The sequence below is a fragment of the Rhipicephalus microplus genome, unplaced genomic scaffold (genome assembly GCF_043290135.1).
Source record: "Rhipicephalus microplus isolate Deutch F79 unplaced genomic scaffold, USDA_Rmic scaffold_42, whole genome shotgun sequence".
NCBI classification, from domain to species: Eukaryota; Metazoa; Arthropoda; class Arachnida; order Ixodida; family Ixodidae; genus Rhipicephalus; species Rhipicephalus microplus.
Window position 1 is genome coordinate 1,852,794 of NW_027464615.1, and position 15,566 is coordinate 1,868,359.

The 15,566-nt window shown below is 45.0% G+C and overlaps 1 protein-coding gene across 2 annotated transcripts in view; it reads left to right on the plus strand.

Moving 5' to 3' along the window:
- The first annotated feature begins 2,718 nt into the window (after positions 1 to 2,718).
- Positions 2,719 to 15,566, plus strand: part of LOC142787048 (uncharacterized) — a 107,229-nt gene continuing 94,381 nt past the window's right edge. For both annotated transcript variants that reach the window (XM_075884676.1, XM_075884677.1), the window contains exons 1-3: positions 2,719 to 2,869; positions 11,941 to 12,071; positions 12,131 to 12,222. In XM_075884676.1, the coding sequence (XP_075740791.1) occupies positions 2,720 to 2,869; positions 11,941 to 12,071; positions 12,131 to 12,222 (373 nt within the window). In that variant the 5' untranslated portion in view covers position 2,719. The remainder of the gene's footprint in view (positions 2,870 to 11,940; positions 12,072 to 12,130; positions 12,223 to 15,566) is intronic.

Consider the following 15,566-nt stretch of genomic DNA (forward strand, 5'->3'; position numbering starts at 1 on the left):
ACAAAAATGATATGTGACATGTGGTGGTGTTGGCTGGTGGCCGATATCTTGCGTCAACTGTTACGAAAAATGCAGTGGGCTGTTTTGATTTACTGGCTATCTTAAGGCAGACCTTTGGAAAATTGATGAAAGAGGCTAAGGTGGGCACTCTTGTGTCTTGTAGGTAGAGCACAAAATACGCTGCAGACTATAGTTATAGCACGAGAACAGAACGATGACAAAGAAAGAAGAAGGACGCGAGCGCTGGTGTCCTTCTTATCCCTTTGTAGTTTTGTTGTCGCGCTATAACTATCGTGATGTCATACCGAGTTGCCCAAACTGCCACACTTCTATGCTGCCGAGTTCTGGACATACACACATAAACCTTCAACGTTTCATGAGTTCACGTTGTGAGAAGGAACAACGGTTGGTACCACACCACGATTGATCTTGACGGAAGGATTGATCGGACGGCAAGCAAATTCTTTGTGGTAAGTAGAGTTCAACAGAAGAACTGTGACATGATTGTTCAGCACATGCATATTCCAGGACGTTCACCGTATTCAAGCGCCTGGTGCACAGTGATAAAAAAATGGCGGATCCCACGTGCTCTGAGAATCGATGATATGCGAAGCACGAATGAGAAAGGCTGATATGTCAATTTAAAATCACCACAACGCTACATGGTGGACGTGAATATTGCCCTACATGACTTCAGTCTCATGGTGATTATGTTTGGATATGTCGTTTATCTTCGTCATCTATTCACGCCACGTGATATCGAATTTAGTATACGTGAAGCTAGCGAAACAACCGCGAGCACGCTATGAGTGTGGTATGTTGTCATGTTCTTATATGACACACGTGTCAGGGTTATCATGATTGTACCAGTCATATACTTTCGTCATTCATTGACGTAACGTATGGCAAATTTCGGCATATGCGAAGCTAGCGAAACGGCCGCGGTGCATGATGAAGGGTCCAATATACTTTAATGAATCGTTGACGTGCGCGCACGCTGGGCACAGCGATGCTACGTTAGCAAAACGCGACCACTATATTGCCTGACGCCAGGCGTGACCATCGCGACCAGCGTCTGTCCGTACGGCCCGACGGCAACCGGCGCGAAATGCGACATGCTGTATTAAGCGCCAATACGTTACCCACACAACACCGCATCTCCCTGTTTTCGTGACGAAGGGATGCCGGACGCGTTGAAACGCGCATTAGTCAAAGCAACGCAGTGCGGCGCGCGCCTAGGACTATATGGCAGGACCAGTGCCTTGCTTGGCAACGCCGGCGTGACCCAACAAAATGAACGCCGGTAAGCACGCGCACCGCGTCACGTCAAAATGTATTGGCACTTTTACTGTGGCATGTAGTCATGTTCTCATATGGCACGCATCTGATGGTTATCTTGGTTGTACCAGTGACATACCTTCCTCATTCATTGACGTCACGCAATACCAAATTTCGCATATGTGCATGTGAACGGCCGTGCATGCAAACGGCCGCGAGTGCATAATGAGTGTGGCCTGTAGTCATGTTGTTACATGACAAGCATGTCGTGATTAACATGCTCGTATGTATCATTTGCCTTTGTCGTCCATTCACATCGCGTAATACCGAGTTTGGTACATGTGAAGTTATCGAAACGGCCGCGAGCGCATCTTGAGCGTAGAATGTAGTCACGTTGTTACATTACACGCATCTCATGTTTATCTGTTTGCACCAGTGTCATACCTTCGTCATCCATTCACGTCCCGTAATACCAAATTTGGTATAAGTGAAGCTAGCGAAACGCCCGTAAGTTCATCATGAGCTTGGCACGTAGTTATGTTGTTACATGACACGCATGTGAGAATTTTCATGTTGGGATCAGTCGCTTGTGTTCGCCATGCAATCATGCAATACCATACCGATTTCCCAACATGCCATGTGAACCAAACCACCGCATGAGCGAGGTCATGAAATGTAAATCGTGACACTCAAGACATATATATCACTATTTTGATGTTATGGCTAGTCAAATATGTTCTTCATACAGTCATGGCATGCATGTCATTCCAAGTTTGGTATCGATACCATTATTGAAACGGCCAGGAAAGCTAAAATTCGTAGGCGGCTAGATAGATAGATACACGCAAAGTCGCCGAAGTTTGCTAAGAAATGCTTGGCATTTAAAAAACGCATGTAGATCACGTGCTTTGACACGCTGTACTTCCGCTAGTATATAACAGAAAGTGGAGCGTTTCCTTCGTTTTTTCAAACTACAGATGATTTTTTGAGATTTTAATTTTATCGTAACGAATTTTCTCTAAAAGAGATTTCTTAGCCTAGAACCTTTCAGAAAATTACAGGAGGCTGTCGCTTTAGAAAAAGCACAATTATATTCACCCTTCTTTTGTCTCTTCTTAAGCCTTCATGCTCGTGTTCTTTCTAAGCGCTGACGGGTAGAAAATTTCGTCGACTTCCTGGTTTGACGCACTAGACCGTTGTGTCGAGCACACACCCGGGTCCATAGCTTTTTGAGGGCCATCTTAAAATGGCAGAACAAGTAAGGCGGTTTTGCCATTTCGTCGCTGTGGCCTGAGCTTCAACCTCCGTAGTGTTAGTAAACATTCTCGAAGTGCACATTAACCTCATCTCTTCCGAAATGATCAAAACGAGATGACATTTCTGTATTCTAGTAGTATAAAACCGAACAGATTTCGAGTATTCGTAACTTTGTTCAGGCTCAATGGGTCCAGCGAACTTTGAAAGTAAAATGAAAACTTCTATCCAATTTTTTAATGCGCTTACGATTTTCGTCTTTATGTGGGGGCTGCATTTTGGACACTCGGGAAGCTCAGACTCAAAGAGCCAGCGAAAAGACGAAGACATCACACGGGCAAGTTTTACCCGCAATTCCAACAATATCAGTACGTTGTAGGACATCCAGCATTCAGCCAGCTGACATAAGTTATCACCCAACTACGTGAAAATTAGCGTTCAACCCTTTACGACGCCACCTGTGAAGAACTATAATTACGTTGAATTGACATAGCATGATAGTAATGCGCCCATTATTCTGTTTTTTCAAATTATTCTGATAACAAGCTGACTTATGTGTGTTATAGCGATAATCTTGAATAAAATTAGGCTGAAACATTTCAATAAACGGCAGTCATTCATTTTGCGTTTTTTTAGATAAGCAGAACCAAATCTCAGCCCGGACCTACAGTGCATAGTTCGGTTTCGGTAAATTTCATTTCGAGTGAAATAAAATACACTTTTGTCTTGGCGCATGAGAAGTAGCACATGAAACTATTCGTCGAACATCGTGGTGCATCCAGCAGGGTGACTATATTGCGGAAGGCCCTGCACTGTTACTATATTGAAATGGGGCTATATTGCATCGCGATGCCTACAGCAATACGACTATATTGCTGAAGGCACTGCAATGTTACTAAATTGCGTGGTAGCGCTCTCAGCAATGTGGCTGCGGTGTTGAATTGCATAGTCTCTCACTTCGTTTACTTTTAATTCATCCCGCACTTTATAGCCACTAATAGACTAAATTAGGAAAAGCCACCGGTGTACACAATTGTATGCAAGACGTCTGAAAGGCCAAATAGGTGAATCAGTAACCTTATTGATTTAAGAATTGGGGCCGAATCTGCGCTGTTTAATTTATTTCTGTATACTGCTGTATTGACGCATCAGCAAGCATTTAGCGTTAGAGCAGTGGAACGCGCGAAGCACGTTGAAATGATCTACACGAGCCGTGTTGACAGAATTGGTTCATGTATTCATTATAAAAAACCATCTTAGTCAACTAGTCTTCATAATTGTGACAGCCGTGTATTTCTTAAGCACATGTATGTATTCGCCGCAACTATAGGTTACCGCTTCATGTAGCAATATGTTTGAAAGTGGAGCATTCATCATGCATATAGGCCATAAATATAGGTCCTAGAAAAGAGTTGAGCTGCAGTTTAGAAGATAATTGACGGAAATACATAGTCATGAATGATGAATAATTGTTAATAAACAAGTGGTGATACGTTTGCATAATTATTTTAAACATAGTTAAGTTTTCTATCAGGTTTTCATGACGTCATGTGGTTTGGCTGAAGAGATTTTGGTATGTATCGCTGAGTCGTGATCAATTAATGTTGACGTCGCTGTTAGGTAAAGCTTGTTGACATATATTTTGAACAAACATTTACGCATGGCTTCCCATGTTTGTATTTCTTCAGTCATGAAAAAAAAAGCGACCCTTCACTCACAACTTTATAACATCGATGTGACCGCCAGCTATGAAGGCGCAACACCATTTGTCATTTATGACAGTTTTCTGTTCCGCAAGAATTACACCTTGTTGCTCCTCGGCAGCCCCAAATGTCTGCGCAAAGTGGTAATATGGGCAGTACATTGCCATATTTCCCATGTATTGCTCATGTACTAATCTGTACTGATATTTGCTATGTACTGATCTCTGATTCTCTCAGGTTTAAATTTCTTTCTTTTGTTTTCGCTGGCTTCGATTTTGAAAGATGGCCAAGCACAAGGCCTCGAGCTCGGATGAACGCTAGTGCCATCTTTAACGCCGCCACCTTCACGTTAGAGATAAAATTATCGGCGTAGACTTGAGCTCGTATTTACAGACCAACGTTACCCTTCGTTTTAGGTTTTTTTCAAATATCTGTGCGAGTACATCACAATAGAAGAAAAATTCTAACACAGCGAAAATTACTATAAATAAATTGGTGAATACAAGCATACTTTCTTTACGAAACGCAGTAAAGGCAAAAACGGAAACGAAAGATGCATCAGAAAGACAATGTTGGTTTGTGAATACGAGCCTTAATCGTTCCCTTCGGCCACTGGCGGCCGCTGGAATACTTTGTGTGTAGATTGCGTAACACAGTATACTCAAACAATTGCCATCGCTTCAGCCACCTCATTTGATGATTCGTGGTTTACACTGCACTCGATTATCCTGTGCCATAGATCCCCTTGTGTGGCGATCAGTGGTCGAGGCCGGCAAGTCGGTGGTGATGTCGCAGACTTGCCATGGCTTTGTGGGTGTCAACATCAGCAATCATATCCTTATCCTCCGCATAATAATGGCCCAAGAGACTGCACCATGCATGCCAACGTGAACGCTGTTTCTATTATTTTTCAGCGGACTACAAGAACTGAGATACTGTACTACTTTTGAATACATAGCCTTCCATGACCGAGAACACGGCTTGACAGGGTATACGCCCTATGTTTCTTTTTTAGGCTTGTCACCTCAGAACAAAATGTCAACTAAACCTGCCAATTGAATGAGCACATGTCCCATATCTCAAATATGTACCATTTTTGAAAGGAGTTTGTCGTATGGAGTCGAGAAGTAGAAGAATACCGATCTGCCGAATGTCTGACCTCTGGAAGCTCATTGCGAAATATAGTTTAAATACACAATGATCGTCCTGTACTCATCTTTTAACTGCTGTGGAGTACCTTAAGAGAAAATGGGGTTGAGACCATACCTTTGCATCTTTATACCTAACCTAAAGAAATTATTATCATTCGCCGTACAAGAGCAAATTACTCAAGTACAATTCAGCTAAGTACCACACATCTTATTCCTCGTGAAGCCACGGTCCCACCGCTGTGTCTGGCTAAGGCACTCAGCTGCTGACCGGCAGGTCACACGATCGAATCCCGGATCTTGCAGCTGCATTTTTGATGGCGGCGAAAAAGCTATAGTTCCGTGTGCTCAGATTCAGGTGCAGGATAAGGAACCCAAGATGGTCAAAATTTCTGAAGCCCTCCACTTTGGCGTCTTTCATATTTATTTGGTGGTTTTGTGAAGTTCGACCTCACATGTCAATCAATCAAATCATCGTGAAGCCTTGGGCCGCAAACGAAACAACCGGTAGCCGCGTAATTCAGACCCCTGCTTTGTTTAATATTTTTTGTTCAATTTTCTGGCGGCACGAAGTGCAGCTTAAGAGAAGATAAGGTCGCGTGTCTCGACGTATGTGATTCAGCGGCGTTTTGTGAGTGTATACTACATTCTCGAGCACCGATGGCATAGGAAGGGAGGTGGAGGGCTGAACATCAAACGCTGCGCTCAAAGCCCAATGTCTCAACACACTTCTCTTTTCTTTTTTTTTGGAGGGGTCATATGACATTAGCGTGCACGTTGAACATCTGGCATTATAATTATAGAAGGGGAGAGCACCGTGTGGTTACTCAGCACGCGTGCATGTCTCTACTGAGTCCACGTTTGCGTGGCTTCGTTTTCAGTCGTGGCTGAGCCAAGTAAGATTTGCGAGCTTTCATGGCAACTAATAGAACAACATTTGTTAGGTACCTACCAACTATGCCATCAATGATCATAAGTTTTCTGAAGAAGGGAAGCGTTCACTAAGCGATTATTTGTCATTCTTCGGACATGCGGGGTATCCGCTTCACACTCAAAAGGCTTTATGTGACCTTTGTTTAGATTGTGGGAGCTAAAGCTTTTGTGATCGTTTGTAGCATTAAAACACCTACTTGTTATGAAATTCATTGTGTCATGCCTCTATTATACTTTACCAACATAAACCGTTTCATTTGCATGGTAAAGTGATTTCTTACATGACATTAAGGCTGCATAAGGTCAGTTTGCGACGGAGTTTCAAGTGCTGGTGTAGATCAGTCTTGAAATATTGGGCTGTAACGCGCAGGGCCTGGCTCATGATTTCATTTTAAACCCAGTAATGTTTAGTATTTGGTGTTTTTCAGTTTATTCCACGCAATAGTTGTTATAAATACCGGTGGTGGCAGGCCACTACGTCTCCAAAATTGGCCCTTGTGGTAATTTTGTACCACGTTTGTGTGTGTGTGTGTGTGTGTGTGTGTGTTTGTGTGTGTGTGTGAAATTATATTTCTCGTGATCTCATAACAGCTTTCGGTGTAAAAAATGTCCCCGCCTCCCCAAAGGAAGTTTGAGGAAATGCCAATGCATTTCTTGCGCCGAGAGAGGGCAGCGTTGCCGTCAGACATTCGCCTTCACCGAATTCTGCAATGACCTTGAGATGGGCCCAGCCAGCGAATGGTCGAGATTGAGGTGCGAGCGGATGGGAGAGTGGGGGGCAGGAAGGATAGACAGTGAATGGCGAGAGAAGGAGGGGCGAAGCACTGCACCTACCCTCTCCTACACTTTCTCACACCACATGCTCCTGTTGCTAGGGGCGAGGAAACGCGCGCGCACCCGCAGCTGTTGCTATAAAAGAGGGAGTGCCACGGACGCCGCGGGCAATGGCGGATGCCTGACTTAACCCGCATAATAATCGCATTAGCATTTAAAATGTGTGCGCCACTTTGGCCATGTCGCGACGTTCCATACACCCAATATCTGTAATGTAATGTCATGACGGTGACGCCATGTGCCGTAAGATCACATGACGGCGTCATCAATTGACGCTTAGCCTGATGGACGGTCGGATGACAACGGACGCCAAGCGAGTTACGTTATTTGAGGAAAAGTATCAGAGGGTGGCGGGGCAGGGGCCAAAACAGTGACTGAAAAGCAAAACAATATCCTTTTCAACTTTTCAGTCGCTGTCGAAGAATCGACAACTGTCCAGAAAACAAAATGAGATCATACCTTTATTGAAAAGATTGGTTTTCGCATTGAATCAAACGAACCCTATCTTTTTTGCGAGATCTGAATTTATCTATTTATTTTTTCATTGAAAGTCGCGAACAACTGCTTCTGACACCTCTAGTGGGAAAAACATCAACGATCTGCGGCAACTGCTGTACACGGTGCACGATTTTTGTTGTTAGTATTAAAATATTGTTGCCTTTTTCACGATATATTATTCTACAAAACTACCCCTTATGGGCCTGCGTTATTAGTGTGCATTAAAGTGGCGCTGTTCTCGCGTGGCGTGATGATTCCATGCTCGTCAACGCTTCTTCGGCAACGTTTCAGCGTGCTCATGTAACGGTGCACGCAGTTTCCTGGTTGCTAAGGTTTTGGATCGACGTAGCTTTGCTACCTACACTTCATCTTAGAAATGACTAGCACTGTTAATTGGAATGGCCGTGCATATGCCTAGAGATATCATCAGTGATTTGACATGGCTCGCGTATCTAGAGAGTAACAATGCTGCTGGAAGCCACCCATGATACACGCGCAGACTTCCTTGGACGCAGGTGAACGTGCGCAATACAAGTACAAGGGAGGAACATAATGCCACATGATCTGATGACAACAGTTTCTTTTTGAAAATAGTTCAAAAACCTAAAATAATGGTGCGCACGTTAATTTACGGATTGTTTGCAAAAATCAGAACGACGACAGCTTCCACAAGTTGCGAGAAGGGCTGGCGCGCATCGCTATCAAGCTTCAGGTTTGCTAAAAAAGGTACACTGTCCTTTTTTATGAAAGAGAATACGTGAGCGCGGGGCCTGTGCTCTGCCGCGACTGCCTACAGCTCTATAAACACACCGATGGCAAAAGCTCGTTCGCTTTTGACGTTATGTATGAGAAAACAAAGTAAAGAGTCAGGGCCATTAGCGAAGCACTGCTAAATTTTGTTCCTCTTCCGGCTTTGCAATAGACGATACCACGAAAAGTGGAGGCTGTCAGCTGATAGTGCTGTAGGTAGTAACGTCAGAGCGATGGCCTCGCATTCACACGTTCCCGTTCATAAGGAAGCACACTGTACATCTATTTCCAGCCCCTCTTAGATTACACATTACTGCTTCCAAAATAACTACTCTTTTTTGAGATTGCCTGTTGCAGCTACAATCCCTACGAATGTTTAGGTTTCTGCCCTACCATAAAATAATTAAGTAGAAAAAAATCAGTTGTCGGTACTCTTAAGCGTATGCTTAACTACCGAATAAGTTTTTGGTGGTTATTGAAGTGTCATAATAAACAAGCTTATATGAATACTTTCTTGTACAATTCGTTTTTTGTGACCATGACTGTATCAAAAAAGCATTGCCGTGAGCAGCGAAGCATTGCTAAAAAATGTAGAGAAATTAAAAAAAGGGTGAAAAATGCATCACTAACAACAATGGTACTCACACTGCCTATAGACTGTCGCACCGCGAAGCGGAATTCAGGAGCCTCTTCTCAAGAATGGTCACTAAGAAGACTCTATAAAATTTATTATTCTGTTAAAGGTTAGCCGATCGATAAAAGCAGTCATCCATAGGCTTCGACTTGGTACAGCCTACACGAAGGCCATCCTATATGAAATAAGGAAAGCTGGCAGTCTTACCTGTTCATGTGGAACAGCTGAAGAAGACGTGGAGCACATTCTTCTGCGTTGTAAAAATTATAACGTACCTCGAAAGAACCTTTTACAAAAACTCAATTCGTTGGATAAGCCACCTCCATCGATTGCGAAAACCTTAGGTCCATGGCCATTAGGAATGCTACAAGCCGCTGCAGCGGGTGCAGTCGTTCACTTTCTGAGGAATCAGAAATAGCTCGAAAGTACTGAACAAAAAATATACTTCGTCTCTGTTAACCGGCATGTTTCAAAACAGCATTTTTGTGTTTCACTACAATATTATAGGGAAAACCTTTCTGAAAACAGTTCAGTATTTAAGCGACAAAATCACCCTAGCAATTTTATTGACCTTTCATGTTTTGTGTGAAAACCTAAATTGGCGTGATTACTTGTGTTTTTGCAAACTCTGTGTAGTGTGGACACAGCTGTATGTAGTGTGGACACAATTCTGTGTTGCGTGGACACTCGGTATTGAAAAACGTGGATTCATTGTGTAAACGTTGTGCTATGTACTTATGTATAGCCTTGTGTTCGGTACAAAATATGCGATGTCGACTTTTGTGCAACAGAAGAGGAGTAGCCGGCGCCAAGCATTAGCACCAACCTCTCTTTATATACATTTATTAAAAACAAGAGACTCTCCCTTGTTTGGCTGTGGTGCTAGCCTCAGTGTAATTTTGTTAGCATGTAACGAACCCTACCATTTCGCACGTTTCCTGCATTGGTGAAAAAGGCAGATCTTGTTTAACATGACACATATTATTCGTCCTTGCGACACACGAAGTTTTAGTGAAAATGCGCGGCATCACGCACTTTTAACGACCGCCGCACAGAGTGCCAATATCAGCTTCGCGAGATTGTCTGTGGCTGCATAGGTTAGTTGATCGTTATCGTATGAACTTTTCAGTTGATAGTCATATTTATTTACTTGCTCGTAGCAGTCATCAGTGCTTTTGTAGTGCATCAGTGCGTTAACATTTTATGCCGAAATTCAAACGGGCTAGCCAGCAATCTACATATGCCCAGTGCCACGACCGACGCTGCGTTGCTTGTTTTTGCACGTTTGTTGATATATGACAGCACACTGCAAAAAAATTGCTTTTTGAAGGGCTCTAGAGCGAAATCGAATTGTTCTCTGCACCTCGATAAACGTGCTAACACACTGTTGTCTGCGTTTTCGATGGCATTTAGCAGAAGAAATACGTCAGACTGCTATCATTATATAGTCATGTTGAAAGAAATATTCTTGACGACGACAATTTTTTGCTGGACGTATAAGGCTGCAAGAGAACAGGGATCGGCAGCAAGAAATAACGATCAGTTGCCTACATATAATGAAGAGCGAGGTCCACCTCATGTCCCCTCGTATGTTAATAATACTTATCGGTCGCAAGTCACTTTAAATGTACTTAATGTATCATATCATGCAGCCAGGTCGAAATAAAAGCATAGTTTTTTTTGTGCAGTGCATATCGCATAATTACGGAGGTTATAATCGAGCGCTTCATGCCGCCAACAAGCTCGAGCTCGGCTGGCGATGCGAAATTATTAGAGCGATGAAAAGTGGACTTACGGCTGCAATCGACGCCTGTCTGCTAACTTCACCTTGAATACCGGCGCCTTCCGAGCAGCGCTGTTGTTTGCCAAGCTTCGCAATTAAGAAGATGCAAAAAGCATGCATATGTACTTTTTTCGATATTTATATTTCGATTGCACTGATTGAACGTACAACAGTCTAGTGCAGTAAACTGCGCATGGTTAGAGTTCGAGAATGGCTGTGACACTAGTGGTACCTTATAGGGTGCTAAATGCTTGTCTTCCGGTGAAGAAGCAACTCCCGCTTTCAGACTGCGCAAATAATGACAATGGTGTAATGTGTTTGGAAACCATCACGACGTCAGAATTACGATCCTGTCAAGGAGATATTACACTACCCCCTTAGTGACCAACTACTGCGATAAATCTGTCATGCTGGCTCGGTACATACCACGACGAAGCGTCGTTTAGCGCTTACGTCATTTCTAGTTCACGAAATTTTCTGCAGCACGCACAGAATTTTCTAAAGCGTCGTTCATGCACGGTAACGAAGCTGAAATATAACCTTTCACATCACGGCAGTTGATCTGGTGGCGAGGTTCTATGGTTCCGGAAAGTATCTTGGTCTCAAGTACTTTCATAGCAGCTCATCACTTCATCTGGCGAAAATGACATGGTATGTACGTCCGCACTTTGCATCTGCTACTCCGCTAGCCGAAGGGCTGATCCATCTCCGGCCGCTGTTCGTGGGCATTTCGAACAGTGGACTGCATGAACTCACGCTCAAAGCTATTGGCAACACGACTCCCGTTGTCAGAGTGGTTGTGACACAACAACAGAAGTGACGCAAAGCGATGACTGTCGTAGGTTTGCCTTAGCAATTGCATTGTTTCTTAAACAAAATAAAAATTTGCCAATGTCACCATCCAGGCCTCAGCAACGTTTTCCACGGGCCCGATGTCGTATGTGATACGATTATCACGGATGTTCTGCTCTAAGCGCCTCTGAATACGCAACCTTAAAATACACTGTGATGTTGTAGGCTAGGCTAAGAACTTTGAGTTTGTTTTGATTTTCAGGTTATCGAAAAAGATCATCCATGCCATCCGACTTTCTGCTAATTTAACACGCTACACTGTTTTTTTTTCAGTTTTACTGTACGAATGCTACAATAATGACATTGTTTACCACTGTGAGTCCACAAGAATGCAAAACTGACCGAGTGAATAAAACAAGCAATGAATCAACAGAATTTCAAAGAACCTTTAATTCATCTAATATGTGAGTGTCTATTATGCAGTGCCTTGAAACACCATACTTAAAGTGTGACTTTTACACAGGAAAACGCTCAATCTAAGGGGAACCTTCACGAATGCACGTAAAAGCGTTAAATATGAAACATACGATGCAATGGATGTTACTGAGATGGAAGGTAACGTACCTTTGCAATATATTGAAGTCGTTATACTTTTCATGTATTATAAAAAAAATTGAACTATTTTATTGATGTGTAGTTTTAAACATCAACACTATTTGGGCTGTGTCTCAAAACATTCGAATTTCCAAAGAATTTTCTTGGTTTGAGTGCACTGAGCAGAGCCATAGAAAATTTTGTCACTGCGTATACCATTTCTTGCAATATCAATCGTAAAAGCAACCCGCGCACAAATCTATCTCCGTGCCCACCATAAGCTTCCAGTTAGATTTGAAAGACAAAATCATCGTCTTTTGCATGGTAGGTTCTATGTGCTATAAAACAGAAAGGTTGTTACTGTTGTGAACCAACCTATTCGATCTGAACTATTTCAGTTTTAGACGCTTCGTATCTTTAACACTTTATTAACTGAAATATTAAGCTGGCAGGCTAATGAAAGCATGAAAAAACGTTATTCAAAGTCCAGCAGTTTTCGAAGGGCAAGGTTGGGGGATAGGGAATCAAACCCTTTCCCTTCCCACTTTCCGTCGATTATGACGGCGGTACTGCAGGTGACCACTCCAAGTCCTTGGACCCGGGCGGCATCTCAGCTCACCGCACGGCCCAAAGGTGGTCGGCCAGCTCGTCGCTGGTTGCCGCCTCCCAGCGGCAGCACAGCTGACGCTGCCGATCGGCAACAGTGACCGCAGCCGCGGCGGAGGCCGGCCCCTGCCCTCGCGTGGTGGTAGCAGCAGTGATTGGCCTCGGAGTTCGTCCTTGCTTAACATGCATCGTGAAGGGAGCGGCGACAGTGACGTCAACTTTCCCACCACACTCCCAACGCATGTGCCGCAGTGTGGCCCTTTCCCCGCACGCTTCACACGTGTCCATAGGGTATAGGTGAGGATAACACAGTCATAGGATCGCCGGGCTGGGGTACGTATTTGTCTGTAATAACCTCAGACTTACGGCCTGCCTTTTATTCAATTTGTTGTGTGGTGGTGGGTATTTCCGTCTGTTTAGCCTATAATCTTGTGCAATGCCGTTGAATGTGGTCAGGCGATTACCCCACGAGCTTTCCAGTTATTGTTGTGTGGATAATGTCATCGCCCCGCTCTCAGAGGTGTCGGCGGCCACCGAATCAGCCGCGGCTCGGTGAATGAGATCTCTAGCTGCGGTGTGGGCCACCTGGTTACATTTGAGCGGGACGCTAGTGTGAGCTGGAATCCACAGAAGGAAGACATTCGCATTTTCAGTTTTGAGATACGAAGACGACGACGCCGAGGCCATCGCTCCTCGAAGCTCACCGCCATCCTTGTTCCCATTATACTTTATTGTAGTATCCGGGCCACCAGATACGAGATGTGACAGCGCGCGAAGCCAAGAATGGTAGCTTGATAGTTACTGATCACGGCCGCAACCGCCGGTACTGCGACCAGGGCAAGACCGATCGCCGCCTCTTTGGCCGCCTCTGTGTGTTCCGTACGCACCCTGGCGCTCGCGATAAATTTGTCTGTGCGATTCACAACAGCATTAACATGAGCACGCCTTCCCTCTGGATATTGTTACGTCTGGGAGTCCACACTGAACGACAATGCCTCTGCAAAGGCAATCTGTGTCAAGGCCAGTGCTCGAGCTCACCTGACGCGATCAACTGAACGACGTCATCAAGCGGCGGCACCAGTCTGTCACGCAACGCAAAGCGAGCTTCCTCAGCCCACGAGCCCGATGAAGCAATCTGCGCCTTTCAGCTTGCTGAGTCTTACGCGATGCGTGGCAGCGTCCCTCGTCCTTGGGTGCAACCACGCACAGGGGCGGTTCCCCATTGGAGCATGCTGACATCACGGCAAGCGGTGCTTCTGGTTGGATGTTTGGTGACTCAAAGGATCGATCCGGTGCCTATAAAAAGCCCTGCGGCGCGTCGCCAGCAGTAGACCTATGTGTCGGAGAAGCCTCTCGTCGCTTCGAGCCCTTTCGCTGTCGGCGCGGCCGGTGTCCTTGTAAGCGGCGAGCTTCGTGGCGCCCTTCGTAACCTCGCCGGTGGTGGGCTTCGTAACAGCTGTCGGCCCCAGTTCCGAATATGTATCGCCTCTATTTTTATGCTGTTCATAAACCTTGCCTTAACTTACCGTCGTCTCGTCCACTCGTCTATCAGCTCTGCGCAGAAGCAGTTGCGAGCTGAGAAACCTACGCTACAAAACGGCTGGTGACCTAGGCAACGGAGTTCGGAGCAGTGGCGCCTTCGGGACCGTGTTGGCGTCTCGCCTTCGTATCAATGTCGCATGGCGTCCACGTACACCGTTTCGTCGCTGTTGCAACGCATTCTTTGGAGGTCACTCGCTCTTTTGTGGCGGTGTGGTGTGTCGGGCGCCGCAACGAAACAGCTCGAACTTAGCCGCAAAAAAACAGCTCGAACTTAGCCGCCGAACATTCCAGGCCCGTACTTCTCAAGAATTCCTGCAACACGTCCAAGGCCATCTGCAGCGTTCACTCCACGTGGCTATCACATCCTCCTCTGGGGAACCAGAAGGTGATGTCGTCCGCGTGATGGATGTGATGCATACCCTCTACTGTGACTAGTTTTTTGGGTAGGCCAAGGAAGACGAGGTTAAACATCATGGGTGACACGACGGAGCCCTGTGGCGTACCCTTAGAACCCGTTTCGACTTCCGGTGATGCTACGTTGCCAACAACGACGGTCGCACGCCTACCCAAGAGGCAGTCACGTATATTGTCACGATGAATCGCAGGTACAGGGGGTTTATTAAACCACCGAATAGCTAGCGCTGGGACGATGCGTCAGTCGTGGCTGGCTCTCAAGTCGAGAAGAGGCACGCGATCTTCTTTCTTTTCTTCAGATGGTAGAGCCGCTCTTGCAGTCGACCCTCTACGTGTGCGTGGCATTATCTCCACTTTCGAAAAGAAAAAAAAGTCCCAGAAGAGGGAAAGAAAAGTACATAGCACCACCACAATGTTATGACATAGGCACGTGAAAAAAAGGAATTTGGAAATACGGGTAAAGTAAAAGTAGAAATTAACGAGCGTGCCAATATAGAAAAAATCAGTGAACGAAGAAGCAAATTCACAAAAATAAATAAATAACAGGAAGAACAGTGTACGACAAGGAAAAAGTTACGAACAACGCGCAAAAAATGGTTTCATCCGCAACACATGAACGACGTCAAGCCTCGGTGGTGTCCTGCTCCGTGCCTGCGATGTTGTGTCCGAAACCACTTCATAGTTCACGTCACTGACGCGGCATAACACTTTATATGGGCCAAAGTACTGGCTCAGTAACTTTTCACTAAGGCCACGGTGCTGGACGGGCGTCCACACCCAAACTTGGTCTCCGGGGTTGTAAA